The 24,418-nt window shown below is 40.4% G+C and overlaps 2 protein-coding genes across 5 annotated transcripts; one reads left to right on the top strand and one right to left on the bottom strand.

Annotated features, from left to right (window-relative positions):
• The first annotated feature begins 817 nt into the window (after positions 1-817).
• On the top strand, positions 818-3,309 carry LOC125901696 (Krueppel-like factor 2). Its single transcript, XM_049597534.1, has 3 exons — positions 818-1,154; positions 1,438-2,347; positions 2,470-3,309. The coding sequence occupies exons 1-3, from the start codon at positions 1,083-1,085 to the stop codon at positions 2,643-2,645; spliced, it is 1,158 nt and encodes a 385-aa protein (XP_049453491.1). The 5' UTR covers positions 818-1,082; the 3' UTR covers positions 2,646-3,309.
• Positions 3,310-5,541: 2,232 nt separating this feature from the next.
• Positions 5,542-23,620, bottom strand: LOC125901695 (epidermal growth factor receptor substrate 15-like 1). 4 transcript variants are annotated; one of them, XM_049597529.1, is made up of 24 exons: positions 23,531-23,620; positions 22,967-23,008; positions 22,734-22,823; positions 22,591-22,638; positions 22,401-22,496; positions 22,116-22,181; positions 21,909-22,034; positions 21,743-21,802; positions 21,350-21,616; positions 17,776-17,933; positions 17,394-17,559; positions 17,101-17,163; positions 15,645-15,730; positions 14,323-14,395; positions 14,026-14,187; positions 12,657-12,854; positions 11,940-12,104; positions 11,490-11,598; positions 10,912-11,051; positions 10,554-10,605; positions 9,078-9,163; positions 8,741-8,804; positions 7,350-7,486; positions 5,542-6,145 (listed from the first exon to the last, which is right to left on the bottom strand). In XM_049597529.1, exons 1-24 carry the CDS (start codon positions 23,555-23,557, stop codon positions 6,002-6,004), a joined length of 2,625 nt encoding a protein of 874 aa, XP_049453486.1. In that variant the 5' UTR covers positions 23,558-23,620; the 3' UTR covers positions 5,542-6,001. The 4 variants fall into 4 exon arrangements, with proteins under 4 accessions (XP_049453486.1, XP_049453488.1, XP_049453487.1 ...); XM_049597531.1 differs by lacking the exon at positions 7,350-7,486 and adding an exon at positions 6,586-6,602; XM_049597530.1 differs by lacking the exon at positions 17,101-17,163.
• Positions 23,621-24,418: the final 798 nt, after the last annotated feature.

Below are 24,418 nucleotides of genomic sequence, written 5' to 3'. Positions count from 1 at the left end.
CAACCCTTTCAGACGACCCTGGCGCCTGTTTGGACAAGCCTGCTGTGAGAGAACAAAACCATCTTCCATTAATGATAATGAGCCGAGAGCGAGACGCGCCAAACAGGTGGAGCCAGCGTTGCGCACACGTCAGAGAACATCTTCATCTTTATATACAGTATATTTAATTATCTTAAACTTTTTTAGACACTTTTATAGCAGATAAGATGAAAGTTTGAAGAAAAATAGAGCAGATTTTTGGGAGTTTTTGTCATTATAATGGAGAGAAAACAAAGAAAGCATAGACAGAAGTGTTGTGAGGACTGAAAATAAATGATGCAGCCGCACTAAAGACTTAACAAAAACATACTGTTGAATCTAAAACATACATTTTTATGTTTTGGCACGTTATTGTGAGTTGGGTCTCATTATATTCCCATGCAATAATCTCCTCTGCCTGCTTTTTATTTAAAGAAAACTTAGTTATGTGTCTTTGCTTCCAGAGTTTCAACACCTCCCTGTGAATCTAATTATATTTTTATTTCCAAAAATCTATATCTCTTTTGTTGCTGTGATGATTAACTGACGCACTGACAGCCTTTATATTAAGTTGGTGTGGCTTGGCCTCCAGCAGTTTCTGTCATTAAGCTTGTTCTTTTCAGCATATTACGTAAGTATCTATGGTTGCTATATTGCTCGTGTGTTTGTAATTTGTCTTTTTTTTTCCAACTCCAGCAGCTCAGGAGGGTGGCGCCTGTGAGCGTTGCGTCAGTCGCTGGGGGCGGGGCTACACTTTATAGGCTCCGCTGCTGTGCCTTGCCTGTCATACAGCGCACTGAGCCCCGCTGCCTGCAGGAGCCGCTTTATAAAGAGCTAAATTTACCGAACTTTACGTTGTTTCCTGAACTCTCACAATTGGCCAGCGGTCCCCGGGTTAGAGAGTTATAAAGTTTGGAGGACCTCCTTCCACTTTTAAACTTGTTCATGACTTTGGAGCGCAGCTGCGGAGAGGCGACAGTGAAATAGACGCACAGACTCTGGTGCGGCTGCCGCTCAACACAACGCGACTTTGACAAGAGATAGTTATTATTTTCTACCGAACGATGGCCTTATCCGGAGTGATGCTACCGTCTTTTGCAACATTCACAAACCAAAGAGAAAAAACCTGGGAAAACGTAAGTTTAAAATGATCTTGCATTTTTGTTTAAAAGTATGTGGATGAGATGTGTGTCATTTTGTTTCACCTGTTTTGATTAGAATGGCAATATAAATATCTTGTAAAGCTATTGGAATGAATTAATTACTTTAGGAAAGCTAGAAAAAACGACTTAATTTATTGTTTTAAGAATCTAAAATTCGTATTCGGCTGATTTACCGGTCCACTTGCATATCGTGGGAAATTACGCACACATTTTATTTCTTACACTTATATCTAATATGATTTATTTATTCTTTCAGAGGTGGAAAGGAGAGATGGACAAACTAGTCTCCACCAGCTGCTCCATGCTTGAAATGGTACAAAACCTGGACAATCACAGCAAAAAGGACGACGAGGATCTGAGTAATTATTTGGATCTGGATTTTATTCTCGCCAACACGACTGGCTCAGACAGCGCGGCGGAATTTGTGAGCACAGTTGACCCCAACATGTACACGACGGGAAACTCTGTGCCATCCTACCAAGCAGACGACCACCGTTCCCCGCCGCCCCCGTACGGCGCCAGCCTCATGACAGAGCTCCTCCGCTCCGAAGGAACCAGCAACTATGGCATTACGCGCAACCCCTGCGTCCAGGGGAGATTTTATGTCAACACGGCGCATTTTCCCCGCCAGGAGATCAAAGTGGAGCCACACATGGACGGCTACGGCCCCGTTATGGGCATGGTGCCCCAGAGCTGCAGCAAGATCAAACAAGAAGGGAACGTTTCATGCATGATGTCCTTCGAGCAGCCCCGGGTGGCCATCTCTCCGCGGGCAGCCAGCAACATGACCCCGCCTCTCAGCCCCGATGACCAGGGAGCTTCGGACTGCCAGGCACAGCTGTGCCAGCCCATGAACTTTCCACACAAGTATCACACACAGACGGCTTTCCCGCACCACCCTCAGGCTCCCCAGATGCAAATGCCCTACCACGCTCCGCATACTGCCTTTGGCATGTATGATGAAGGTCTCAGCCTGCAGCCAGGTGCGCAGAGAGTGATGCTCACGCCGCCCTCCTCTCCTCTCGAGCTGTTGGAGTCCAAACCAAAGAGAGGACGTCGTACATGGCCGCGGAAGCGCACAGCGACGCACACCTGCACCTTCGCTGGCTGCGGAAAAACCTACACCAAGAGTTCACACCTGAAGGCACATCTCCGAACTCACACCGGTAAGTTTGAGTTTGATAAATAAAACCACATCTGTGCGCAATTACGCACAGCCCTGCATGGTTCAAAACTCTGTTTCCCCTTTCAGCACAACCTAATAATGTACCATTTTTTGTCCACGCAGGTGAGAAGCCATACCACTGCAGCTGGGAAGGCTGTGGATGGAAATTCGCCCGCTCTGATGAGTTGACCCGTCATTTCCGCAAACACACCGGACACAGGCCCTTCCAGTGCCACCTGTGCGAACGCGCCTTCTCCAGGTCTGACCACCTGGCACTTCACATGAAGAGACACATGTGAAGGAGCCCTTAAAAGGACTTGGGGTTCATGGAAGGGGTTGTTATTATTTGTGATTCAACTGATGTAATGTTTATTTAAATTGTTGTCCACATGACCAAAGTCTTTTTTTTATATATAATATTGAATTAAAAAAAGTTTTAGTGTTATTATTTTCTAATAACGTAGCTGGTACTACTTTGGTTCAATACAAGCTTTAGAAAAGCTTTGTTTGCTTTAGAGCAGGCAGACCAAGAAGGGGCTGGCCCTGTATATACTACTCTTCTCTGACAGAACTGGAACGCTGTGTTTGACACAAAAGTGCCTTTCTATGACTGTGCTACTGTAAAACTCTTAGTGACAAAACGACATGGCCACAAAACAGTACATGTTCTTCTCGACAGGGGTGTAATGCACATACAGTTGCCTAACATGTGCAGAGACAATGTTTTATTTAAACTGCCTCACAATGTCTGAACGGCCTGAACTGCTTTATTTTATTGCTTTCTTCCTATTTGGAGTTGATGTTGTCTCCTCTCGTGTGAAACTCTTGGATCCAGCCCCTCTGTTCACTATCAGGGCTTGACGTCCTGTGCATTATTTTTCACTTAAATTTATATAAATATGTACATGGTTTTATACTGTAAAATGTATATTTATTGTAAATATTAAAAACAATGAAATTGAACATTTGACTGGGGAACTCTTTACTTTCATGCACGTCTAGTAATTCCACACCCTGTTCACACATTTCGTTTTATGAACCACATCCACCCACTCAACAACAGGTTTCACACAGAGCTTACAATCTGTTGAAGTACGAGCAGCAGACCACCAGATCAGTTACACTAAATAGGTCATACATGTTGCCATTGTGTACCCACTTTAATTTTAAAACATGGGCACTTGATTTCCACTGTGATGTTTTGCAGCTGCAAGACAGAGAAGGGCAGCCGCTTGTGGGCTTAGCCTATAAATACAAACACTCCATTTCCATAATTACAGAGTGAGCCGGGAGCCGTCTGGACAGAGGGGCCCAGCAAACCCTCATCAGGGAGCCCTTAGACTCCCTTTCTGATGGGTAGAAATTATAGTAGGACATCAAAGAGCCTTAATACTACAATTACACAGAGTCACCCTGCACTACAGTTTCAAAGTATCTTGACTCTGTGCATTTTATGTCTGCATGGTGTCAGTGAGCATTTGTTTCCCCCGCATCAAAGGCTGCGTTGAGATCTATCAAAGCCAGATGGCATTTTAAAGAGTACATAAATATGAACTAATATTCTTGAAATATCTGGTTTGTGATCAATACAGAGTTCCCCTTTCTGTTTCATTATGACAATTTGGAAACGTAAAAAATAACTTGAAAGAACCACACCCTTCATCAAATGCGGAGCCTCGCAGTTCCACTGTTGTCTCATACTTTAAATGCATCCATTTTAAAACGTACAAGCAGAATGTGACTTGGATGAGTTGATGAAAACTTTACTAGAATTTTTCATATTTTTAAAAAGAGGAAGTGCACATTAGGTTAAAAATAACTGCAGTGGGAAATGCAAATGTATCACTCTCAATTCACTTTTTTTTTTTTTTGTTCCAATATCAACTCAACCAACATGTAAACAATCTATCTTGATCGCATGGTATGACTGTAAATTTGATCAAAGCATGGGATAAAAAATAAGAACAGGGTTCACTACTCACTTCCTTCATAACACACAGTGCGTAAATTGCGGAGATAATGTTGTTGTGATGTTTGACCGGCTGACTTCTCTCTGCAGTTGTCACAATATCTCATTTAAAATGTGACTTACCTTGTTCCAGGAATGTTAAAAATCACTTTTATTCAATTAAAAGTTATTACAGAGATTATTTTTTTAATAATCACATACATACTGTGCAATATTACATGTTACAATGTTGATATGTTGATAAATAAGGCGCTGTCACTCTGTACATGTCCAGTACGCTCTGGAATATACAGTGCATACATTATGTGCCGAATAAACCTGATTAGTGTAATATCATTACGAGGATGCGATATTTGAACAAATGTCCTCCAACTGGATCATAAGACATTAATGAAGACGACAAAAAATCCATAGAAGAAAAAAGATCCAACGGTTGATTTAAGAGAAAAGAAAGAAAAAATTGGCAGCAGATGTCACTGTGCATCAGTGGTAGTGTGAGGAAGTAAAAAGGATAAAAGTAAATGTAACAGCACCAGTATAAACAATGTAGGTTTACACCACTTCTATTTCATAGAGGCTTTTAGTTGTATGGGAGTGCAAGTTGTTAGGGCGTATACAAGGCAACCAATGACAAACCATTTGACAAGCACAAGCTGTTGACATCGGAGGGATGGTGCAACAGCAGGTGGACTTAACTTTGTTCATAAGAAGGGAAGACCTCAATGATTATCGTTAGCGTCTTAATTATTGCAAATGCACAAGGCAACTGATGATATGGTGCTGAATCATATTAAACCAAAGCCATGTGTGGACTTAAACGCTTAGCAGGGATTACAAAACATCATAATTCTACTTTGATCATGTGGATCGGGTTTGATTATATTAAAAATGTCCTCATTCCTTGAACTTTAAGGCCATAAATATTCCATATGCAGGCATAAATGGCAAGAAACACTTGTGAGTTGTGACATTTAAAATAAAAACCTAAACCATGCGAATGGATGATCGGATCACGAAGCACAAGTTCTTTTTTTAGGATGGACTGTGCCAGGGCTTGTTCATAAAACCGTCAGCTGACAATATTTACAGTGCATGACGACGCTTCTTAAAAAAAACAGAATTTGGACAAACTCTTTCAAAGGCCAGACTAACTAGCATATCTGGTTTAACTTTGAATACAAATTTTACCAGAGTAATTAAAGGTTATATAAAACGTTTTATACAGTGCATTTTACAAGGACTTCATACACCACAGATTGCGTTTGTATATAAATAAAACAGTAAAATATTATTAAAAGGTTTTTTTTTTTCTTGCAACAGAGAGGCGTTTGGATAAGGCAAGGTGATTTAGCTATTACAAGATATGGAGCTAGATGTAGCTGGTTTGAGTTGTGTTAAATCACTACGTTCTTCCAGGGTGAAGCCAGGCTTCAGTAGAGCGGCTCCGTATTGTCCTTGATTATAGTCGCCGTGTAGTTTGGTAGCAATGAACCATAACTGGTTGCTAAATGTGAAGTCGTTTGACATGAGTCCAGTCGTAGCTGGAGAAACACTGGTCTCATGCACAAATTGGTAACAGGGGCTCCGGGTTGTGTCGGGCCAGTGTTGGTGCTGTTGTCATGAGCCTGCGGACAGAGGACTGTAAGGCAGAGGGGAGGACAAAAAGATGCAGCGGGGCATGCCTGGTCAGGCGCTGGGCATGTCGGCCCTGCTGAGAGCGATGGCAAGCTCCAGGTCTTGCTGCTCCTGGAGCCGCAGCCTCCTCAGCCTCTCCTCCTCACGCTCGCTCTCCCGTTTGGCCCACTCCAGCTGATCGGTCTCACTTCCAAACTGAAGCAGAGAAGCAAACATTAGATGAGTACAAAAATGCAGCCTAAAATGTCAGCACAAATACAAGTCTGTGGGTGAAAACAGGATGTAAAATTGAACTGTGGATGCAAATTTAAAATCAAATGTTTCTAATTAGGCAGAACATCAAAAGCTACATTACACAAAACTGAAATGATTTGATATATAGCACTACGAGAAAAATAACTGCAGAAAAAATACAGACGTTCACAAAAAAGCAACACTAAACTACACAAAACACAGCGGCAAACTAGTGCCATAACTAGTTCCACAATTCTCCTGTAAACATACAGTGCTTGGATCAATGTGAAATTTGAAATTAAAAACAATCGTGCTCATGAATCATCGTACTCAGATTATGCAGTGCGGACAGGTTTTTTCACATGCAAAGGATTGACCACCACACCCTTGTACAGTCTTACCTTGACACATTCAGATCCTGGCAGAAAAACAAAAAATTACAATACAGAGCTCGATAAAAAAAATCCCTTTCACAAATGTCATGCTGGCATGAGAGATAAAATAAATTCATGTCATGTCAAATGGTACAAACCAGACACAAAAACCTGCCATGCATCTCTTCTCCACATGAGAGCACGCTCAGCCGTTAGGGTTTACACGATGGCAAAGAAGCGGAAGGCGGAGGACAAAGAGGCAGATTTACTCTGTTGTGCTCTGCTTCGAGGCATATCATGCTTTGACAGCAAATAAGCCTTTAGCTTGTACTTCAAGACTTGAAAAATGCTCCTCGAGTGCTACCTGACCAGGCAAGTTCACTGGCTCGCTGACTAAAACTGCGTAAATCCTGACTTCCTGCCAAAGGCTACAGCCAGAGACGACAACAAGCATGCAAAAGCCCCTTTACCAAGTGATTGGACGCAACAATCGACGAGTTAGACAAATGTGTGAGGACTGTCCATGGAAGTCATGCAAACATTTCATTTCCTACCACACCGAGCCCTTTAAAAGCTCTCAGGTGTTCTGTCAGTTGTTAGTTAAAAGCGAGTAAGCACGGCGGTCCTGCAATTGCTAACGTCACTGCATGAGGGAAAGTTGTCAGTAGAGGCCCAGTGATAGAGAGCTGACACCTCTGAGCCTTCAGCTCTAGAGTGAGATCATGAGATCAGCAGCTCATGCAGACAAAGATACTTGACCCATTTGAAAACTGTAAGCGGAATACACGTACAGAGCCAAAATCTGCAAAACCCACAGGGCGGTCTTTGGACTCTTTACTCGAGTGTGTCGTAACAAAAGCGTCTTTACTGTCTGCTGTGGAGCGAATGTTCTGGAACGGCTCTGATGCAGTCAAACTGAGCATACCTCCTGGAGAAGGAAGACATTCAAACAAATATGAAAAGCCATGTAAGACAACATACTTTAGTGCCTTCACTTCAAAAGCCAACAAAGGTAGCCCCCCTGGGAAAATGGGCTCACACTTTAAAGACTAACGTATAATATTGTGCTGCTGAATTTTCACAGGAAGCAAACAGCTTGAAGCTCATGGCATGCAGTGAAGTTACCCAGGGGAGAGAGATATTGGTTCAAAAAAAGGTGTTAACCACAATTTTTGAGTAAGGCTCACTGATGCATTGAAGGGTAACAAGCACAGCGTTGCTTTTTTGGAACACATGATTGTACAAAACGGACACACCCTTGTCTACTGTGAGCTTTGAACGCATTTCCTACAAGGACAGTATTACAATGTGGCCATAATTACTCATCTCTCGAAACTCTGCACACCATGCCACACTGGCTGCATCTGCAAATTCTAGAAAATAAAAACTCTTCTGTCTGATAAAGAACAACAGGGGCTATTCCAGCTTTAAATAACCAACCTATGTGTGGGTTTCTTACTTCCCCATATGCATGATGCACATCTCTGGGGCTGGTTTGCTGGGTAACTGTAGCTACTCATCTCAACCCTTCGCTGTGTGGCAAAGCAAAGGGGAACACCAACTTTCTCACGCTGTGGCTTCTGCTAAAGGAATAAGTGCAAGGTCACAACGGAAGGCCATGTGCTGGGCATGGCTATAGAAAGTGTGTGACTTAACATGCATGTGAAAAAAACAACCCAAGATAAAACATGAGGTTGAATGCATCCAAAAGGCAGAGAAGAAGCTCAGTTATCATCACACTATTCACAAGTTTAACTTAACACTGCACTTTAATTGTTGTCTCAATAACACTCTGTAAACACATAGTACTACCATACTTAAACCAACAGCTTTCCTGTTTACAACTTCAAAAGAAGAAATTGTTTTCTCTGTACCCTCACAGCTCAACAGGGAAGTAGTTTTTTTTTCCGCATACCACCAGGGCACAAAATGCCTTTTTAGTGGGGCAACAGTCGATGACAATGAGTGATGCAAAAATGTAGCTGCCATTACATTTTTGTGGCAAAGAGCAAATGAAAGTTCTTCAATGCAGTCCTGACCGCGCTGGCATGATAAACTGTATTGATTTCAACTGGTTTGAACCAAACATTACATGCTCATTATGAACATCACTGAACCATTAATGTCAAGTTAAGCTGCAAGCACAGTCATGTTCAAGCACACACACACAATCAGGGCTTACCATAGGGAGGTGCAGGCCGGTTAGGCACATTTTTCTTTGATGGGAGGACAGGGTTGTCTGACTTCTGTTCACACACAAGGGAAAAGCAAGAAAAAAAAAAACAACAAAAAAAACCTTCAGCTATCACACGAAATGATGACTTGAACAGAAATGTCAGCCAACATCTAAAGCCTCTGGCTTTATACCAGAGAGATGTCACGGATGTGATAAATTGTCAGAAAAACTAGAAAATCACTCATGATGAGAGTAAAATTAACAACACAGCTTTCTCCAGCTCAAGTGGAAAATGATGCTTTATGGTGCAACTGATTCATAACTCTGAGTCTCCGAAGCTTACCTTTGACATCTGACTAAAGTCGGCAAATCCACCCCCCTTGCCCCCAAAAGAGTTGCTTCCAAAGGGGTCCGCTGTCCCAAACACATCTGCGACAAGAGTACATTGAAATGCATCTGGAACATTTGAATGCATTTATGGAAAGACCCTGAAACTATAATGAAGTTCAGCCTCAAACCACACATTCAAAAAATCATCTCTGCATCTTGCTTATTCTGAAAGGGCCTTCATGCTATTTTCAGCGAGGGGAATGTGGCACGACCGTTTAATTTTCCATGACATTCCGCGAAAAAAACCTGGAAAGCAGAGGTTTTGTTTAACCTGACGTATGCATCTGATCAGTTAATTAAAGGCGTCAGTTGGCGTACTGTTAACCAGAACTGTGACGGGGTTGTTTTGAAGCTCAGCGGTTGGCCGCTTAATGAAAAAAACAGCAAACTGCAGATGGTTACAGTGAAAAAACAAAACATTGTAATAGAATATGTTTGTTGTGAGTGTGCGACCACAAGAGATCCCATTCATGTGTGAGTATGCAGTGTTTTCTTTTACGCACAGTAACTCGGCTCAGGTCTACAGTTGCCTCTGTGTTCCTCTGAAGGTGTGTAGCATGGCAGAGCATCGACCAGAGGTAGCCACTAACTTAAAACAACTTCCGTACCGAATGAGGCAGAGCAGTGCAACAGCAGCAGATATAAAGACAGGACAGAGGTAGTGGAGAGCTGGTTAAAGGAGTGGCAGTGTATTCTAGTAGAGCAGGACCAGCAGTCACAAAGTTTCTGTTATGTTTGGCTCCTGCAAGCCTCCTGTTTTTCCAGGGTAGGGGGAGTATTTTTAGTTGGCCAGTAGTTAAATGCGTAGGTACTCGACTAAAAATAGCCCTAAACCACAGGAAAAATTGAAGCCACAGTGAGTAAAAATTGTTTGCCCCTGATGCCCCCAAAAATAAAAGCTAAATGTAACACGTCACCCAGAATGGCAAAGAATGACTCTTTGAGACGTGTTTCACAACTAGAGCGTTCAGATGTCAGTTAATAGAGTCACATTCTGGGAAATCTCTACGGAAAATCAGCTTATACATACATAAATAGTACAGAGATGACTCCACATTTGTGCTTTTATTCAACAAAGCTACAAAAAGCCAATGAACAGTGTGATCTACTGCAGTACCCTAACCTGCCTGACTGCGGTAACGGCAATAACACAGAAGAAAATGTACAACCTACATCTAAAGAATGACAGAGAGCGGCAAATAAAACATTTAATTTTGTAAGCGAGTATGTGCTTCAATAAAGAAAACTAGAAAAACAATAAAAGCTAAACTGAGAAACTTTATGACTATATAAAGGCAAGGCATCCAGAATCAACTTCATGTTTTGGCACAAACAAATACTTCCTCTTTACATTTACAACTGGCAAGACCCAAAGTAAAATCTCACTCTGTGTGCCAACATCCTGTTATACTTGACACCTGCAACGTACCTGGTTTTGGACTGCTTGATGTGAAAGGGTCACCACTGCTGAGGGCACTTGGCTGAGAAAAACAAAGCAAAGCAGAAGCACAGTAGGTAAGCTATCTCAATTACAAACATACACAATGGCCACATCAGCATAACCACTAGAAATCTCCCTCTGTAGTACTGGTTTGTTTTTCTATTTATCTACAAAAGTAAAGACATGTCAGAGCTTGTCTATATCAGCCGTGACAACTACAGCAAGTCATTAAACATAGAAAAGGAAATTTCATTTTGAAATTAAGACAAAAGAGCACTGCATATAATAAGATTCATCACTCCCAACAAACATTATGTGAGTGGTAAAAAGAACACATGTTTGATACCTTGACTGGTGGTGTGGGTTTTCTACTGAAGGGGTCTGAGGATCCAAACAGGTTTGACTTGTCTGTCCTCTTGAAAAAATCATCAGATGAGGTGCCTTTGAAGGGATCACTTTCTTTGAAAGGATCTCCACCAAATGGATCTAGAAAAACGGATAAGTCAGTGAGAGGAGAACAACTGGTGTGTAGGAATGCACAATGTTGGACTTTTTGCCGATATCCGACATAAAAAAACTTATTTGGCTGATAACGATCTAGTCTTAAATTGATACATCCACTTTTTTTCCAATCTAATTTTGTTATTATCAAGTTTCTTCTGTAGTAGAGTTACATCATACTACGCGTGAATACTCTTATGTGATGGCCCACCAGCAGATGGAGACATGAAATAAAATGCTTTTCAATCTATGAAATATTCATTCATTGTGCAAAATAAGAAAAAGCATGATGGCCGATTCTGATAGCTCATTTAAAAGCCTATACTGGTCAATACCAATAACATGCCAGCAGAGCAGGGAATAACCCTAAACCTTACAGAAATACAGGAGTAAATAATAAAAGATACAAGAAGGTATTCAGACCTAAGAAGGGGTCGGGCTTGAAGGGGTCCTCTGACTGGAAGGGGTCAGCCGGAGGCTCCTTTGCACTGCTGTTGTTGAACATGGCTATCCTTGACTTGAAAGAGTCATCCTAATGAATGGATACAGAAAACAGTGAAGTCTTGACTATGATTTAGCAAAAACTGATCATTTTTAAATCACTTTCTATATTATGGCAGGACACAGTAAAAAAAAAAAAAAAAACATGATAATGCAAGAAAATATAGCAGCTAAAAACTTTTGGGACTACAAAACTAAACTAAAAGTTTTCATGAGCATATTTGTGTTTGCATTCCTCTGGCATCTGAAACAGGCACATTAGGAGTTGATATGAAAAATGCTCCTCATTAGGAGTAAACGTGATTAAATGTTCTGAGTTCCAGGCCAGATTCTTGTAGTGAAAAATAGAATATATATTCATGATTTCCTCACCGCACTTCTGAAACCTCCGTTCTCCTTCTCAGCAAAGCCTTCACCTAAATCTGGCAGGTTGCTGAAGTTTCCTCCGTTGATGTCGCTCAAAGCGTTGTTGTATTGTTCAATGGTCTTGGTCACTTCCTTTTGGTTGTCCTGGATCAGTGATAGCTTACTGCGAGCCTAAAAACACACAGAGAAGACTATTTAATCCATATCTGATGCCATAAAATATATTGATTCATTTTCTTTTCCTGTCTCTTTCTAATCATTGTCAGAGCTGCTCAACATTTGGGAATTTCCCACCTGGAAGAAATAAATGAGCTACTATGATTTGAAGCCACATTTTCATACAACAAGGCTTTTCAAAGCAAATGTAGAAGTGGTAAAGTCGATCAAAAAATATTCACAAACCACAATGATACAACGGTTTCACTCCAGTGTGCTTCACATGGGTGTGACTCAGAGCATGCTAAATAACTTAGCACAAAGGTCATGAAAGTAAAAGTAAAACTAACGTTTCACTGTCCAAATTCCACAGATAGTACATAAACATACATGGAAGTCAGTATTTTGATTGGCTATCCAGAGCTTAATTCTTTCCTCCAGCTCAAAAATCTGTCTAATTTCAAAGCCAATCTTCAAGCTACAAGACATAGAGTTGATCAGAGAGCTTATTGGCCAAAAGTGGCAAAACATCCTTATGTAACCTGTAGTTACTCCATCTGCACTGACCTGGTTGATCTCTTCCTGAGTGGTTTTGAGCGACTTGGTGATGCTATCCAGCTGGACCCGACCGGAGAGCAGGCTCTGCTCGAGCATTGCCTCCTCATCCTGTAGTCGGCTCAGGTCCGCCTTGGTGCGGCTCAGTTCATCCTCCTGGCTGCGGAGGTCGGTCTCCTGAGAGCGGATCTGGCTCTGCAGGGATGAGATCTGGAGGGGGACGGCACAAAAAAGGGAATCAGTGTTATATTTCTTGCTTCATCAGTTGGATAACATTTAAATAACTGTACATTTAAGTTAGTAATTTACTTTGGACTTCAGTTTCTTATTAGGGCAGATCAAAGAAGCAATATTTTAATAAACTGTTCTCAGAAGGATGCAAGAAAATAAAAAGGTTTGCATAACAGTAAGATGGTGGTCCAAATGTAACATTTTTTACTTAATTGGCATCAAAAGAACCAAGAATGTGAAGCTTCACCTCCTAATATAGAAATTATTTCCTAAACAGAGTAGGCTAAACACACAGCAGCTACAGTATTTCAAAAACACTTGATGACTTTGAAACCAACCTTAAAAATGTAATTTAAACTTTTACAAAAAATAAGTTTTTGTCATATTTGATGACACTGTCACTACATCCTTACAGTAATATATGACACAGCCTTGTGAAAAAAATAAGGTGTCTCTGAATTCTCCTAGTGCTCCTAAAAGCATTTGCAAGAGTCCATGTCGCCTAAACAAAAACACCCAATCAGCGCACAGGGTTCTCTAATGCAGCTGTCAATCATGTGAAATACGGTCAAACCAGGCAGCGCTGATCGAATCTATATTTTACCTCAAATGTTTTCAGAAACATATTTTAGTGTACTGTTTACTTAAATAAGAAAATTTGTGTTTCCGCTGCTATGTTGAAAACAGTCTAGTGACGCACCAACCAGAGCAAACATTTTTATTTTACAGCTAAACAGAACACTAAAGTATGTTTCTGAAAACATATGAGGTGAGAGACAGACAGTGTATTGACGGAATCTTGAGTCATATCTAGTCAGCACTGCCTAGGTTGACAGATTGACTGCACAACAGAGAGGCAGAAAAACAAGTTTTTTTTTCACAGATTATTTGTGTCATGTACTGCTGTCAGGATGCACTGTCACTTTTATATGACCTAAACTTGTTTTTCAATAAAAGTTACCAGCTGTAGCTTTAACCTGATCTGACCTCACTGTTTATTTTCACTTTATCGGGCAAAGATTACATCAAAACCACAAGGCAACTATCTGTGTGATACCATGTCACCAGAAGTGCAGATTAAAAGATTAAAAGATTAAAGCATCTCTTGTTTTTATATATGCATGCAGCTTTAATAAGTCAAGTCTCTAACCATCTGGGTCTCTTCCTGGCACTTCTGCTTGACGTCGTTGAGCATTCCCTCCAGCTTGGAGCGCTGCTGGTCCATTTCCTCCAGACGTTCTTGGGCATCCTGCTTCTGCGACTCCAGGTCCTGCAGGCTGCTGCTCTCCCTGTCTAATCCATTCTGCATTTCCTGAGGGTTCCACCAAACAGTGACAAAAGCACAGGTGTTTGCACGGTGCAGCTATTGAGTCTCATCTTTATCAACTATGAATTAACATTTCAACCATTAATGAATAACTTGAAAATTATTTTGGCTCGGCCTTACCTGAACTTCGGTGTTTTGCTGTCTGATGGCTTCCTCCTTTTCCCTGATTTCTTGCTCCAGAATGAATTTCTCTCTGTAGGTGAACAACATGGGAAAGGTGAGAAATAAATGGCTTTATTACTGTAAAAAAAAGACAGGGTGTCTACGAGTGTCAGACACCGAAATATAATGCTTTTTTTTTAGACCCTTTCAAGATAATTTTTAACTAAATTTAAGACTGACAAATCATGGGGCATTGGTGGCTTAGTGGATGGAACAGGCGCCCCATGTACAAGGCTGTTGCCGCAGCGGCCCAGGTTCGAATCCAGCCTGTGGCCCTTTGCTGCATGTCATCCCCTCTCACTCTCTCCCCCTTTCACACTTGCCTGTCCTGTCCATTAAAGGCAAAATGCCCAAAAATATCTTTAAAAAAAAAAAAGACAAATCATCTTTTTCTTAATCAAGCATTGCAGGTAAGTTTAAAGGTAAGTAGTATATAGTCTCACGCAGAGGAAGGATTTATGTAGTTAATTGCAAGTATAAAGTTAGAAGACAGTATCAGTTTCAGTGGTAGGTTTACAGATCATTTAATGACTTTTAAGGCCTAATATTTATAAATTTGAATTTAAGATTTTTTTAAGGACCTGCATACACTGCAAGGTATACTCCCCTTAATGGTCACTAACTATCCTGATGTGGCAAACTTGAGCATTCATGGGCCACAAAAGGTCCATAGCTGTTTGTTGATACTGCGTTTGGCATGATGTGGACACAGAGGGATTTCCAAAGAACAAACATTAAGGAAACAGCAACAGATGGGGTAACTATTGCAACCATTTGAACAGCATTTTCTCCATGACCTTTGTGGCAAGAGTTGAGGTACTAAAAGATATCAGATTAAGTAGTATGTCAGTGTACTAATGATAATAATTTGAAATATTGACTCAACATTGTGTTATATTTACTCCAACTTATACTTTTAAAGATTGTAAGATAACCTAGTCTAGGTATTAGCATCACAACTGCAATAATCTGAGCACTGCATCTGGTTCTATCCCAAGAATTTGATACACATGTTACTGAAAGCCCCGACTGTAAAATATGCTTTAACTGGCCAAAAGAAAGGCTCCATGATGACACAGCTTTCTTCACTAAGTCCCCCTTGGAACAAAAACACTCTAACAGGAGCACCTGGTTAAATAAAGGTTAACACTCTTTAATAAAAAAAATAAATCCAAGAGTTGAAAAGAGCTTTGAACCTGAACATCACTTCACTACAACCTACCCGCCTTTTTCTCAGAGGAAGAGAAACAAAGCTATCCTCCTGCTACTCAGGGGCTCACCTCTGCAGCTGAGCTATTTCCTGGCTGAGGTCATCCAGCTCTTTGATGCCTGTCAGCTCAGCCGACCCCGTGGAGCTGGTGCTGTCCTGAGGCAAGAGGCAGAGACGGATGAGTGAGAGAGGGAAGAGGAAAGGAGAGTGGGGTGAGGAAGCACGATGGATGAAGCGGGGGTGACAGAAGGTGAGAACAGAGACGACAAGTGTGACAACATCGGGTCGGACGGGAAAATGGACCCGAGAAAGAGGGCACAAGAGGTAGAATGTTCAAATGGGGAAAGGGGACAAAAAGGGGAGAGAAAGAGAGCGGAGGGGACATGAATGGTGTGCGAAGGGGGGAGAGGAGCCACCCGCTGAGATGTCTAACAAAACAAAAGACACAGGAAGGAAATACAAACACCTTGCACAGTTAGGGAGGGGGCAAGAGTTCCAGACAATACACACAGACAAGAGAATACAAAAGAATTCAATACTACGGCGAAATCTGGTTTGAATATCAGTGTTCAATTTCCCGCCAATCCTCTACTTTTACAAGCACTTTAAGGATGTGTCAGACATATGCTACACTTAAAGTGTTTGCCCCCTTAATGTTGTTTTTTAAAGATTCATGTTCAACCTCCAAATGGGAATTGCGTAATTTTTTGTGGAAGAGGTATTTCTTTTTAACAATAGTACTTGTGTAATTACAAAGAGTATATTTTTGTACTGCATTTCTTCAAATACTCTACCTTAATTATTTTGATCCATTTATTCATCAATATGTTTTTAATAAATACAAAAGACAACCATTTTTCATGCGGAAAACTACACTACAGTTAATAATTTAGTTGATGACTTTGTAGTCAAATTTGAAACGACACACTTTAGGCTGATTATTCAAAAAAATTGTGTTGACTCACCATAACTGTAAAAAAATGAAGCTACCTTTTTAATAAATTGTCCTTGTCCTTTATATTCTTACAACAGAAAGCTTGATGTCTGTTTTCATGGTCTAATACATCTAAAAAATTATCTTGTGTTTCTTTAAAGATAAAAGGCCTCTTCAATCATTGGTTGGCCAAAGTATAATATCTGTAGACCCTGATATTCTATACTCATCAACAGCTAGTAAAGTAACTGACACTACTTGAATTACTTCCATTATTAAGTTTCTAGTTTACATAGGTTGCTGTGACAGTCCATTGACGATGAATCTGCAGCAGGTGGCAGTGTTTGTCTTTAGCACAGTTGAGGTTAAGAAAAGACACATTTGGGGAAAATCAAACGCATGACAAATATGCTCCAAAGACTGATAATGATCAAATTGAATTCTGTGTTCCCCTTTGTTGGGAACATATTTTGAGGAAACTAATGCATAAAACAAAGAAGATGGTCCTGTTTTCACCTTGTGCTTCAGACTGAGATGGAAGAATAAGACAGAACAAAAGCGCCACCTTGTGACACAAAGCTCAGCTACTCACTCTGCGCATATAAGCTAGTGCAGCAAGATCAGGTCTCACAGCTGACATAAGCCCCACATAGCTCTGTTAGAAAGGATAGAAAAGAGCTCAAAAAAGCAAAAGCATACAAAACAGTTTTGCAAGGCAAGGCTGAAAAACCAGAGAGCAGAACTGACCATTTAAAATGAATATTGCAGCAAGAAGCATAAGGTACAGTTGCAAGAAAAATGGCTTTGGAAGATTGGAAGAATTTCAATATACAGGGCAATAACAAGAAGAAGCAGTGGCAGCAGTGGGCTAAAGTCAGGACTCACAGGACTCGCCACTGAAGCCGCAGTCCTCTCTGACGGAGGAATCATGTCTGGAGTTAGAGTAGAGGGAGGGTCTATGCCTTTAGTGACCTTCTGCTGGATCAGGTACATGGCAAGAGAAAACTGCTCCCGGTTCAGCTTGCCAGTTTGTTTGGTGTCAGCAAGTCCCCTGTGAGTGGAAGAGAGACCTCACTCAAACATAAGATACTGTATTCTGTCATATGTTGCAATCATTTTCTGGAGAAAACGTTATAATTCAAAATGTCCACCAGATGGAGGTATAGAGTTAAACCTGGTGAGATTAGCTATGCATAGATATGGAAGATTTAGTGTGATGTTGTTAAGTGTGGCTGTAATGAGGAAAACTTCTGCAAAAATGTCTCACCATATCTGAGCCAGCATCGTCTGGGAGAGAGTGGACTGCATGAAGATCTCTATGACCTCAGTTCCATTAACCAGGCCGTCATTGTCGCTGTCTGTTTTCTTGAAGATCCCATCATATCGCTCTCTGTCAGCCAGCGGTACCACCCAGTTCACCGCTGGCTAGAATAAAGAAAAAGACAACATGTATGTGATTTTAGATGAGGGAGACTAGTTCAGTTTCTTTTTTTATTTAACAGGTGGTATTTAGAAACGACCCCAATCAAAAAAGTTATGATCCTGTATAAAACGTACATATAACAGGATACAATCATTTGCAAATCCTTTGACCTATATTTACTTCAATACTGTACAAAGACAAGATATTTATTGTTCAACTTAATAAACTTTGTTTTATAAGCCAAAACACTGCACCATGCCACACTATATTAACCACTCAGGAATGGCCTGAGGAACATGACAAAGGGCTTAAGGCATGGACCTGACCTCCTATTTCCCCAGAGCCCACTCTGATCGAACATCCAGGGGATGTGCCGTACCCCACCTCACAACCCACAGGGCTGAAAGGATCTGCTGCCAATGTGCAGGTGGCAGACACAGCAGGACACCCCCGCCCAGAGGTCCTGAGTCCATGCCTTGAAAGCTCAGAGCCAAGTCAATCCAAGGAGGCCCCGACATGTCCCGCAAATGCTCAGTCAGATTGGGATTTAGTCAATTTGGAGACCAGGTCAATGCCTTGAGTTCTTTGTCATGTTCCTTGGGCCATTCCTGAGCAGTTTTTAATGGTGTTACATGGTGCATTGTCCTGCTGGGGGGGGGGACACTTCCATCACTGCCATAAGGGATGATGTTTTGTATGCAACAGTGTTTAGTTAGATTCCTGATCGGTGTATGCACTCATTCTTAGTTAGATGCCTCAACATTTGAAACAGGGTCATGTTTATTACTGTGTTACTTTACCTTTTCTTTAGCAACAATCAGTTAGTGTTTGGGAACGGAGGAATTGTTCCAGTTTTGTTGTCTTTTGTTGCCCCTGTCCCAACTTTCTTTAGAGTGTGTTGCAGGCATCAAATTCAAAATGAGTGTATATTACAAAAACAAAGTTTATTAGTTTGAGCATGAAATATCTAACTTTGTACTGTATTCAGTTGAATATAGGTTGAAAAAGAAATTTTCATGTGACAATGCTATTATGTTTTCCTATGTTTGTAATAAGTTACAAGTAAATGTGTAACTCCTCACATATCCACTGTTATTTCTTTTTTTTTGTGATTCAGTTGGTCATAGTGTGATTCTGAGACAGTAAATGAAAAGTAAAGTAAAAGATTCCCTCAGATAGAAAAAAAGATGGCTGTCTTAATCATTAATCTCATCAGCCCCTCCAGGATCACTGGCTTGTTTTAGGATTGATACGGCCTACAATGCCTAATTTCACAGCAGCTTTTATTGCAAAGTTATGATGGGAGCATGTAAAAAACTGCAAAAACTATTGTAAGGTTTTTTTGTGTGTAATTCATTAAAAACTGAAGGCAACTTGTCCCAGTGACAATGAAATGACACTGTTCTGAGTGTTCTAAGTAACCATGCTACCATATTTAAACAGTTTATTTGAAAATTTCTATTCCCCCAACTATTTTAATATGACACACACACACACACACACACACACACACATTTATCAAACGGGCAAGAATCCCTCAATCTGAGTTATGAGTTTGTGATTTATACTGTTATTACTAACTATGCATATTAGATCTACCTCTAACTATTTGATCTAACTAGCATTTGCAATAGATATGGATGCAACAGCCTCTGTCACAATGATGTAGCTTGTCTGTTGTCCTCGCGTTTTAGCCATTCTGAGTGTTTTGCAGTAGAAAAGTGTTTGTCAATCTATGTCATTCACCACAACACTGCATGCGTTGCGTAACAGTTTACTCTTGCTTTGTGCAGAACATGAGGGAACTGCCTTGCGCAGTCATTAGGGGTAATTTTTCCCAATTTTTCACAACCAAAAACAAGAAAGTGAGTTTGGTAACTTGCGGGATGCTATGATGATTGCTCAAACTTGCAGAAAAATTGTGCAAAATTCACAGAAATTGGTTCAATTTGCATTAACCAATGTGCAACATCCTGGAGGGACTGTCCAGTGAAAACTGACGTGAACCTGGATGGTTGCTTTTGTTTATTAATTTATTTATTGCGTGTGCATTTGTTCTTTGTATGTTTCTGTGTTTATTTCCCTTTCCTTTAAGCACTTGATTTTGTTGTGATATATAATTGTCAAAACAGGTGTAAAGTTTTCCTTATTGCCTATTGTTAATCCTCTGGCTGAAAATAAAAAGCAAAATTTTCTTAATAAAAAGTGAAAAAAAATCATCATATAAAATCTACATTTGAATTGAAACTAATATAATAAATTAGCTAATTCAAGTGACAGTACATGTGTAAGAAAACTGCATTTCTAAGAAATCTGGTATGAACAGTAACTTTTTTTTTGCCCTGGGTTGAGTCAAACAGAAAGAAACAGCAACTAAACTGGCAAGGAGAAAAAACAGGAATGAGATGTGGCAGAACAGGAAAAAAAGGACATCATAACATGACAGTCACGTCAGGTGATTGTGGTACAAGTGTGAACACAGTCTTACTTTTCTTCCCTTTCAAGGAAACCTGTTTCTCCAAAAGACACGGAAGAAAAATCCCTGCAGCTAATACAGGGTAGAGAGAAAACACACTGGCCTGTGCACAATGCCCAAAACAATGTGGCAAAACAAGTCTACCCATTAGAAACAGAAAAGGATTGATATATGAAATGCTGGTTTCCAGGCTCTGCCCTTCAGACACTTACTTAAGGAGGAGCACGGAAAAGTAATCTTATTGATTTTCCAAGAGGATTTAATGTCTTCTTGTGTTTTTCACTTTATACCACTTGAAAATAACAAGCCACATTCAAAAAGTGAAATCCTGATATAGCCCAAGATTACCTGGGACTATATGAGACTGCAATTAGAGCAACAGATGAAGCATGCAACACATTTAGTGAAGCCAAGTGAAACCACCCAAGCTAGCAGGCATAACATCCTGTGAGTCTTGTTTCCTTCAAGAGGAAGGAAACAAGACTTGTGAACAACAACTGTTAAAATAAGTGAGAACTTTTTTACTACACTTATATATTTTAAAAGAGAAGCAGGGATGGGCGCTAATTTTCTAATAACATTTATGAACTTTGAATAGAATTATATGTGAAAATGTGATCATATCAGGTTACAAATTCACAAAATACAGTTGTCTAAATAAACTGTTCTTATGTTCTCTGTTTTACATGACTTATGAGCTGTCTGATGTGGCAAAGAAAATCAGATTATAGTTGCAGTGAACATCAGTTTGATTATTTTAGGTGTGATTTCTCATACAGTGTCTATATTGTCATGCATAGCAATATCGGAAAAGTGTTTTCAATAACGTGATAATAATTTTAACCATACTGCCCAGTCCTTGAAAAGAGCACTTTCACAGACTAATAAGTGCAGTGATGAGGTCACTGCGCCTACATCAGAAACACAGGTGAGTCAACATACCGGTGAGCTGGATTTAAAGGAGTGTTTTGGGGAGAGGCTGACAGCACTGGTGCTGAGGGGAGCAGCTGGGACCAAAGGAGGAGTGCTTCGCAAGGAGTCTTTGAAAGGAGCCGAGCCTGGCGTAAAACCGGAGAGCGCAGGCAGTACGGCCACAGCACCTGGCAGCCCACCTGCAGACTTCTTCCTTTTAGATGGGGGTATGAGGGAAGTGGGTAAGGTAGTTGGGACAGGCTCCTTCTCCATGGCACGGTAAACGAGGTGCATGGCCTATACAAAAGGAAATCAGATCATTATTGATATTCAAAAGAATTTCTCTTAATTTAAAATATAAAGGATTAGCTTCCCAAAAGCTAGAGTGACAGCAACACTTAAGAAAATAAGGGGCAAGCTTACCACTGTGAATTCATCTTTGTCCAAGTGCCCATCTTTGTCCACGTCGCTTAGGTCCCAAATCTACAGATTAATTAAGTAAATGCCAAAATGAACAAGTTTTACCTGTTTTGAATTGTTAACATTGCAAAAGTGTTATCTGTTACATCACTCCAACATGTAATATTACCTTTCCTAACGCATCCAGAGGTAGCTTGGAGTTTATCAAAACTGGCTTGACTTTATCGCCAGAGAGGAGACCATTCACAGGGACCAAACTCTCAAAAATGCCCTCAAATTTCCCTTTTTCATCAGGCTGGGGAAGAAAATAAGCTCAAGTTTAAGGGATAAGTTCACTTCTCTCAGGAATGTTTCTGAAAAAATGATATTAACTCACCCTAATTGCCCACTGTGAGTCAGGTCCTGTCGTTGAAACGCTTAATAAAGGGCTGTTAGTGTCTCTCTGTAAGAAAAAAAAGGTGAGAGTAAGACACTAACAAGCAGAGCAAGCAAATACAGTTACTGGCGAAAGTACACATAGGGACACAGTTCCCCTTACAGTATCACTTTGTGAGACATTCAGTGTCCATTAATTACTCATATGAGCATCAGAAGTAGTTTGTATGTTCCATACCATATCATTAGATGCTGCAATTGTCAAGAGAGTCACGCCATCACTTACAAATTTAGGTGCAGCTAAGTTCTGGTTGAGGTTGCTAAGACTGATATCATTTCCACCCTGTGCTGAGGCTACAAGTCTCAGAGCGATGAAGAAACCCTACAAAAGAGGAAGAGAGCAAGTCAGATCCGGGGTTTTATGCACACATCAGCACCACCAATCACAGCAAATTTACAGGGAAATTCAGTGTTACCCGTTTATCCAAATAGCCTCTTCTTTCTGAATCTGCCAAATCCCAAATCTAACACAAAACAAAACAAAACAAAAAGTTAGATGCTAGTGATTAAATATATGTGCGTGATTTTGTGTGAACATGTACATGAGTTTAAAGCTCACCTTTCCCAATGTACTATCTGACAGCCCTGATTTCTTGAGGAACTGCGCTGCATCTCCAGCCGATACTTTGCCTGTGCCTAGTGGATCCAGCTACAAAGAATCGACAACAAAACACTAGGTGGATACAGCAGACATATCTGTTTTCATCAAGAGATTTTATATGACAGATAGCATTCATCTGAATCAACAGTACTAGAGCAGCAGTGTAAATGAGAGCGGTAACCAAACCTTACCTGTCTGTAATAGTTCTCATAGACTGGGTTTCCACTTGATAACTGGAGAAGCAGACAGGAGAGAAATACAACACCAGCTAAGTTACAAATGAGAGTGTCAGCTAGCACGTACATCAAATTAAGTTTCCAGAAAGCTAAATAAAATATCTGTAACGTTAGCAGACTGAAGCTAGCTTGTCCGTAAGGAGCATTAAGTAGATGGGCACAGCTCTGATGGCTAACGTTAGCTAACTAACAAAAGGGTTGTTATGTTCAGTTTTAGCCACTAGTTAGCCATGTTTTTATTTTTATCATTACCACACTCGCTGCTAACGTAACTGCCTTCCTTGTAATAGCAACATTAGCTTCCCTGTTCCTTTACAGCAACTTTGCTATCCCTACTTATCCTAGCTAACCATGTAAACTTAGTGACAACGAAGGGTTGCTAATGCGGCTACACCGGCTAATATTCACTACAGCTTATACACTAATAATAAGGTTAGACCGTATAAATACTGTCACTGTCGCTTGATAATGAAGAATATACCAATTTGAGACTTCTCTTGAGCTAATAAGAGTTGTTACCTGACTGAGAGTCATGAGCGCCGCCATATTTCCTGGTGTCTCGGGAGTGCGCAAACGCCCCTAAACCGAGCGGGCACGAGCGGCGACGGATCGGAGAGGCTGTGTTTCCGGTGTGTGTCGCATCTCGGTCACTACACCAGGGGCACTGGCAGGGAACTGACCTTACTAAACTCTGTCCACTCTGTCTGAGTGGATTAAGAGCGATTAAGAGGTGGGGAAACATATTTCCCCAGACATACACTCTGACTGGATAAACAGTGGTGGAATGTAACTAAGTACATTTACTCAAGTACTGTTTTTAAGTGAAGATTTGAGGTACTTGTACTTTACTTAAGTATTTTCTTTTCATGCCACCTTATACTTACTACATTTAAAAGGGAAATATTTTCCTTTACCTTCATTACATGTATCTAATATTGTTAGTTACAAGTTTACAAATTAAGTTTATGAATCAGATTTTTTTTGTTAGAAATTAATCTACCCAACACTTTATACAAGTACTGCTAAAACAATTAGTCAATTAATCAGTTAGCTGATTGACAGAATTTTTTGATAGACATTAAAGTAATTTTCTAATTTTTTTTTTTTAAATAATGTTGAGTTTTGTTTTGTTTTCTTTAATTTTATTTTTAGTCAGTTAATCAATTAGCTGATTGACAGGACTTTTAATAAACATTTAAGTAATTTTCTAATGTTTTTTTAAGATAATGTTGAGTTTTGTTTAGTTTTCCAGATTATTTTCCAGATTATACTTACTTTTACGTAAGTAACAGTTTCAGTGCAGGACTTTTAATGTTACCCGAGTATTTTCACAGCGCGGTAATAGTACTTTAACTGAAGTAAAGTAACTGAATACATCCTCCACCACTGTGGATATGTCGCAGTCAT

The sequence above is a fragment of the Epinephelus fuscoguttatus genome, linkage group LG15, assembly GCF_011397635.1.
Source record: "Epinephelus fuscoguttatus linkage group LG15, E.fuscoguttatus.final_Chr_v1".
In the NCBI taxonomy this organism is placed as follows: Eukaryota; Metazoa; Chordata; class Actinopteri; order Perciformes; family Serranidae; genus Epinephelus; species Epinephelus fuscoguttatus.
The sequence above is the reverse complement of the archived record's forward strand: the minus strand, read 5'-3'. Positions and strand labels throughout refer to the sequence as shown.

What these genes read in the sequence shown, in the direction of transcription:
- LOC125901696 (XM_049597534.1), top strand. Translation starts at nt 1,083, where the DNA reads ATGGCCTTATCCGGAGTGATGCTACCGTCTTTTGCAACATTCACAAAC. An exon ending in GAGAAAAAACCTGGGAAAAC is followed by an intron (nt 1,155 to 1,437) that starts GTAAGTTTAAAA and finishes TTATTCTTTCAG; the next exon opens with AGGTGGAAAGGAGAGATGGA. An exon ending in ACATCTCCGAACTCACACCG is followed by an intron (nt 2,348 to 2,469) that starts GTAAGTTTGAGT and finishes TTGTCCACGCAG; the next exon opens with GTGAGAAGCCATACCACTGC.
- LOC125901695 (XM_049597529.1), bottom strand. Translation starts at nt 23,557, where the DNA reads ATGGCGGCGCTCATGACTCTCAGTCAG. An exon ending in ATCAAGCAGTCCAAAACCAG is followed by an intron (nt 9,164 to 10,553) that starts GTACGTTGCAGG and finishes CTCTTGTCGCAG; the next exon opens with ATGTGTTTGGGACAGCGGAC. An exon ending in ACTTTAGTCAGATGTCAAAG is followed by an intron (nt 8,805 to 9,077) that starts GTAAGCTTCGGA and finishes GTGTGTGAACAG; the next exon opens with AAGTCAGACAACCCTGTCCT.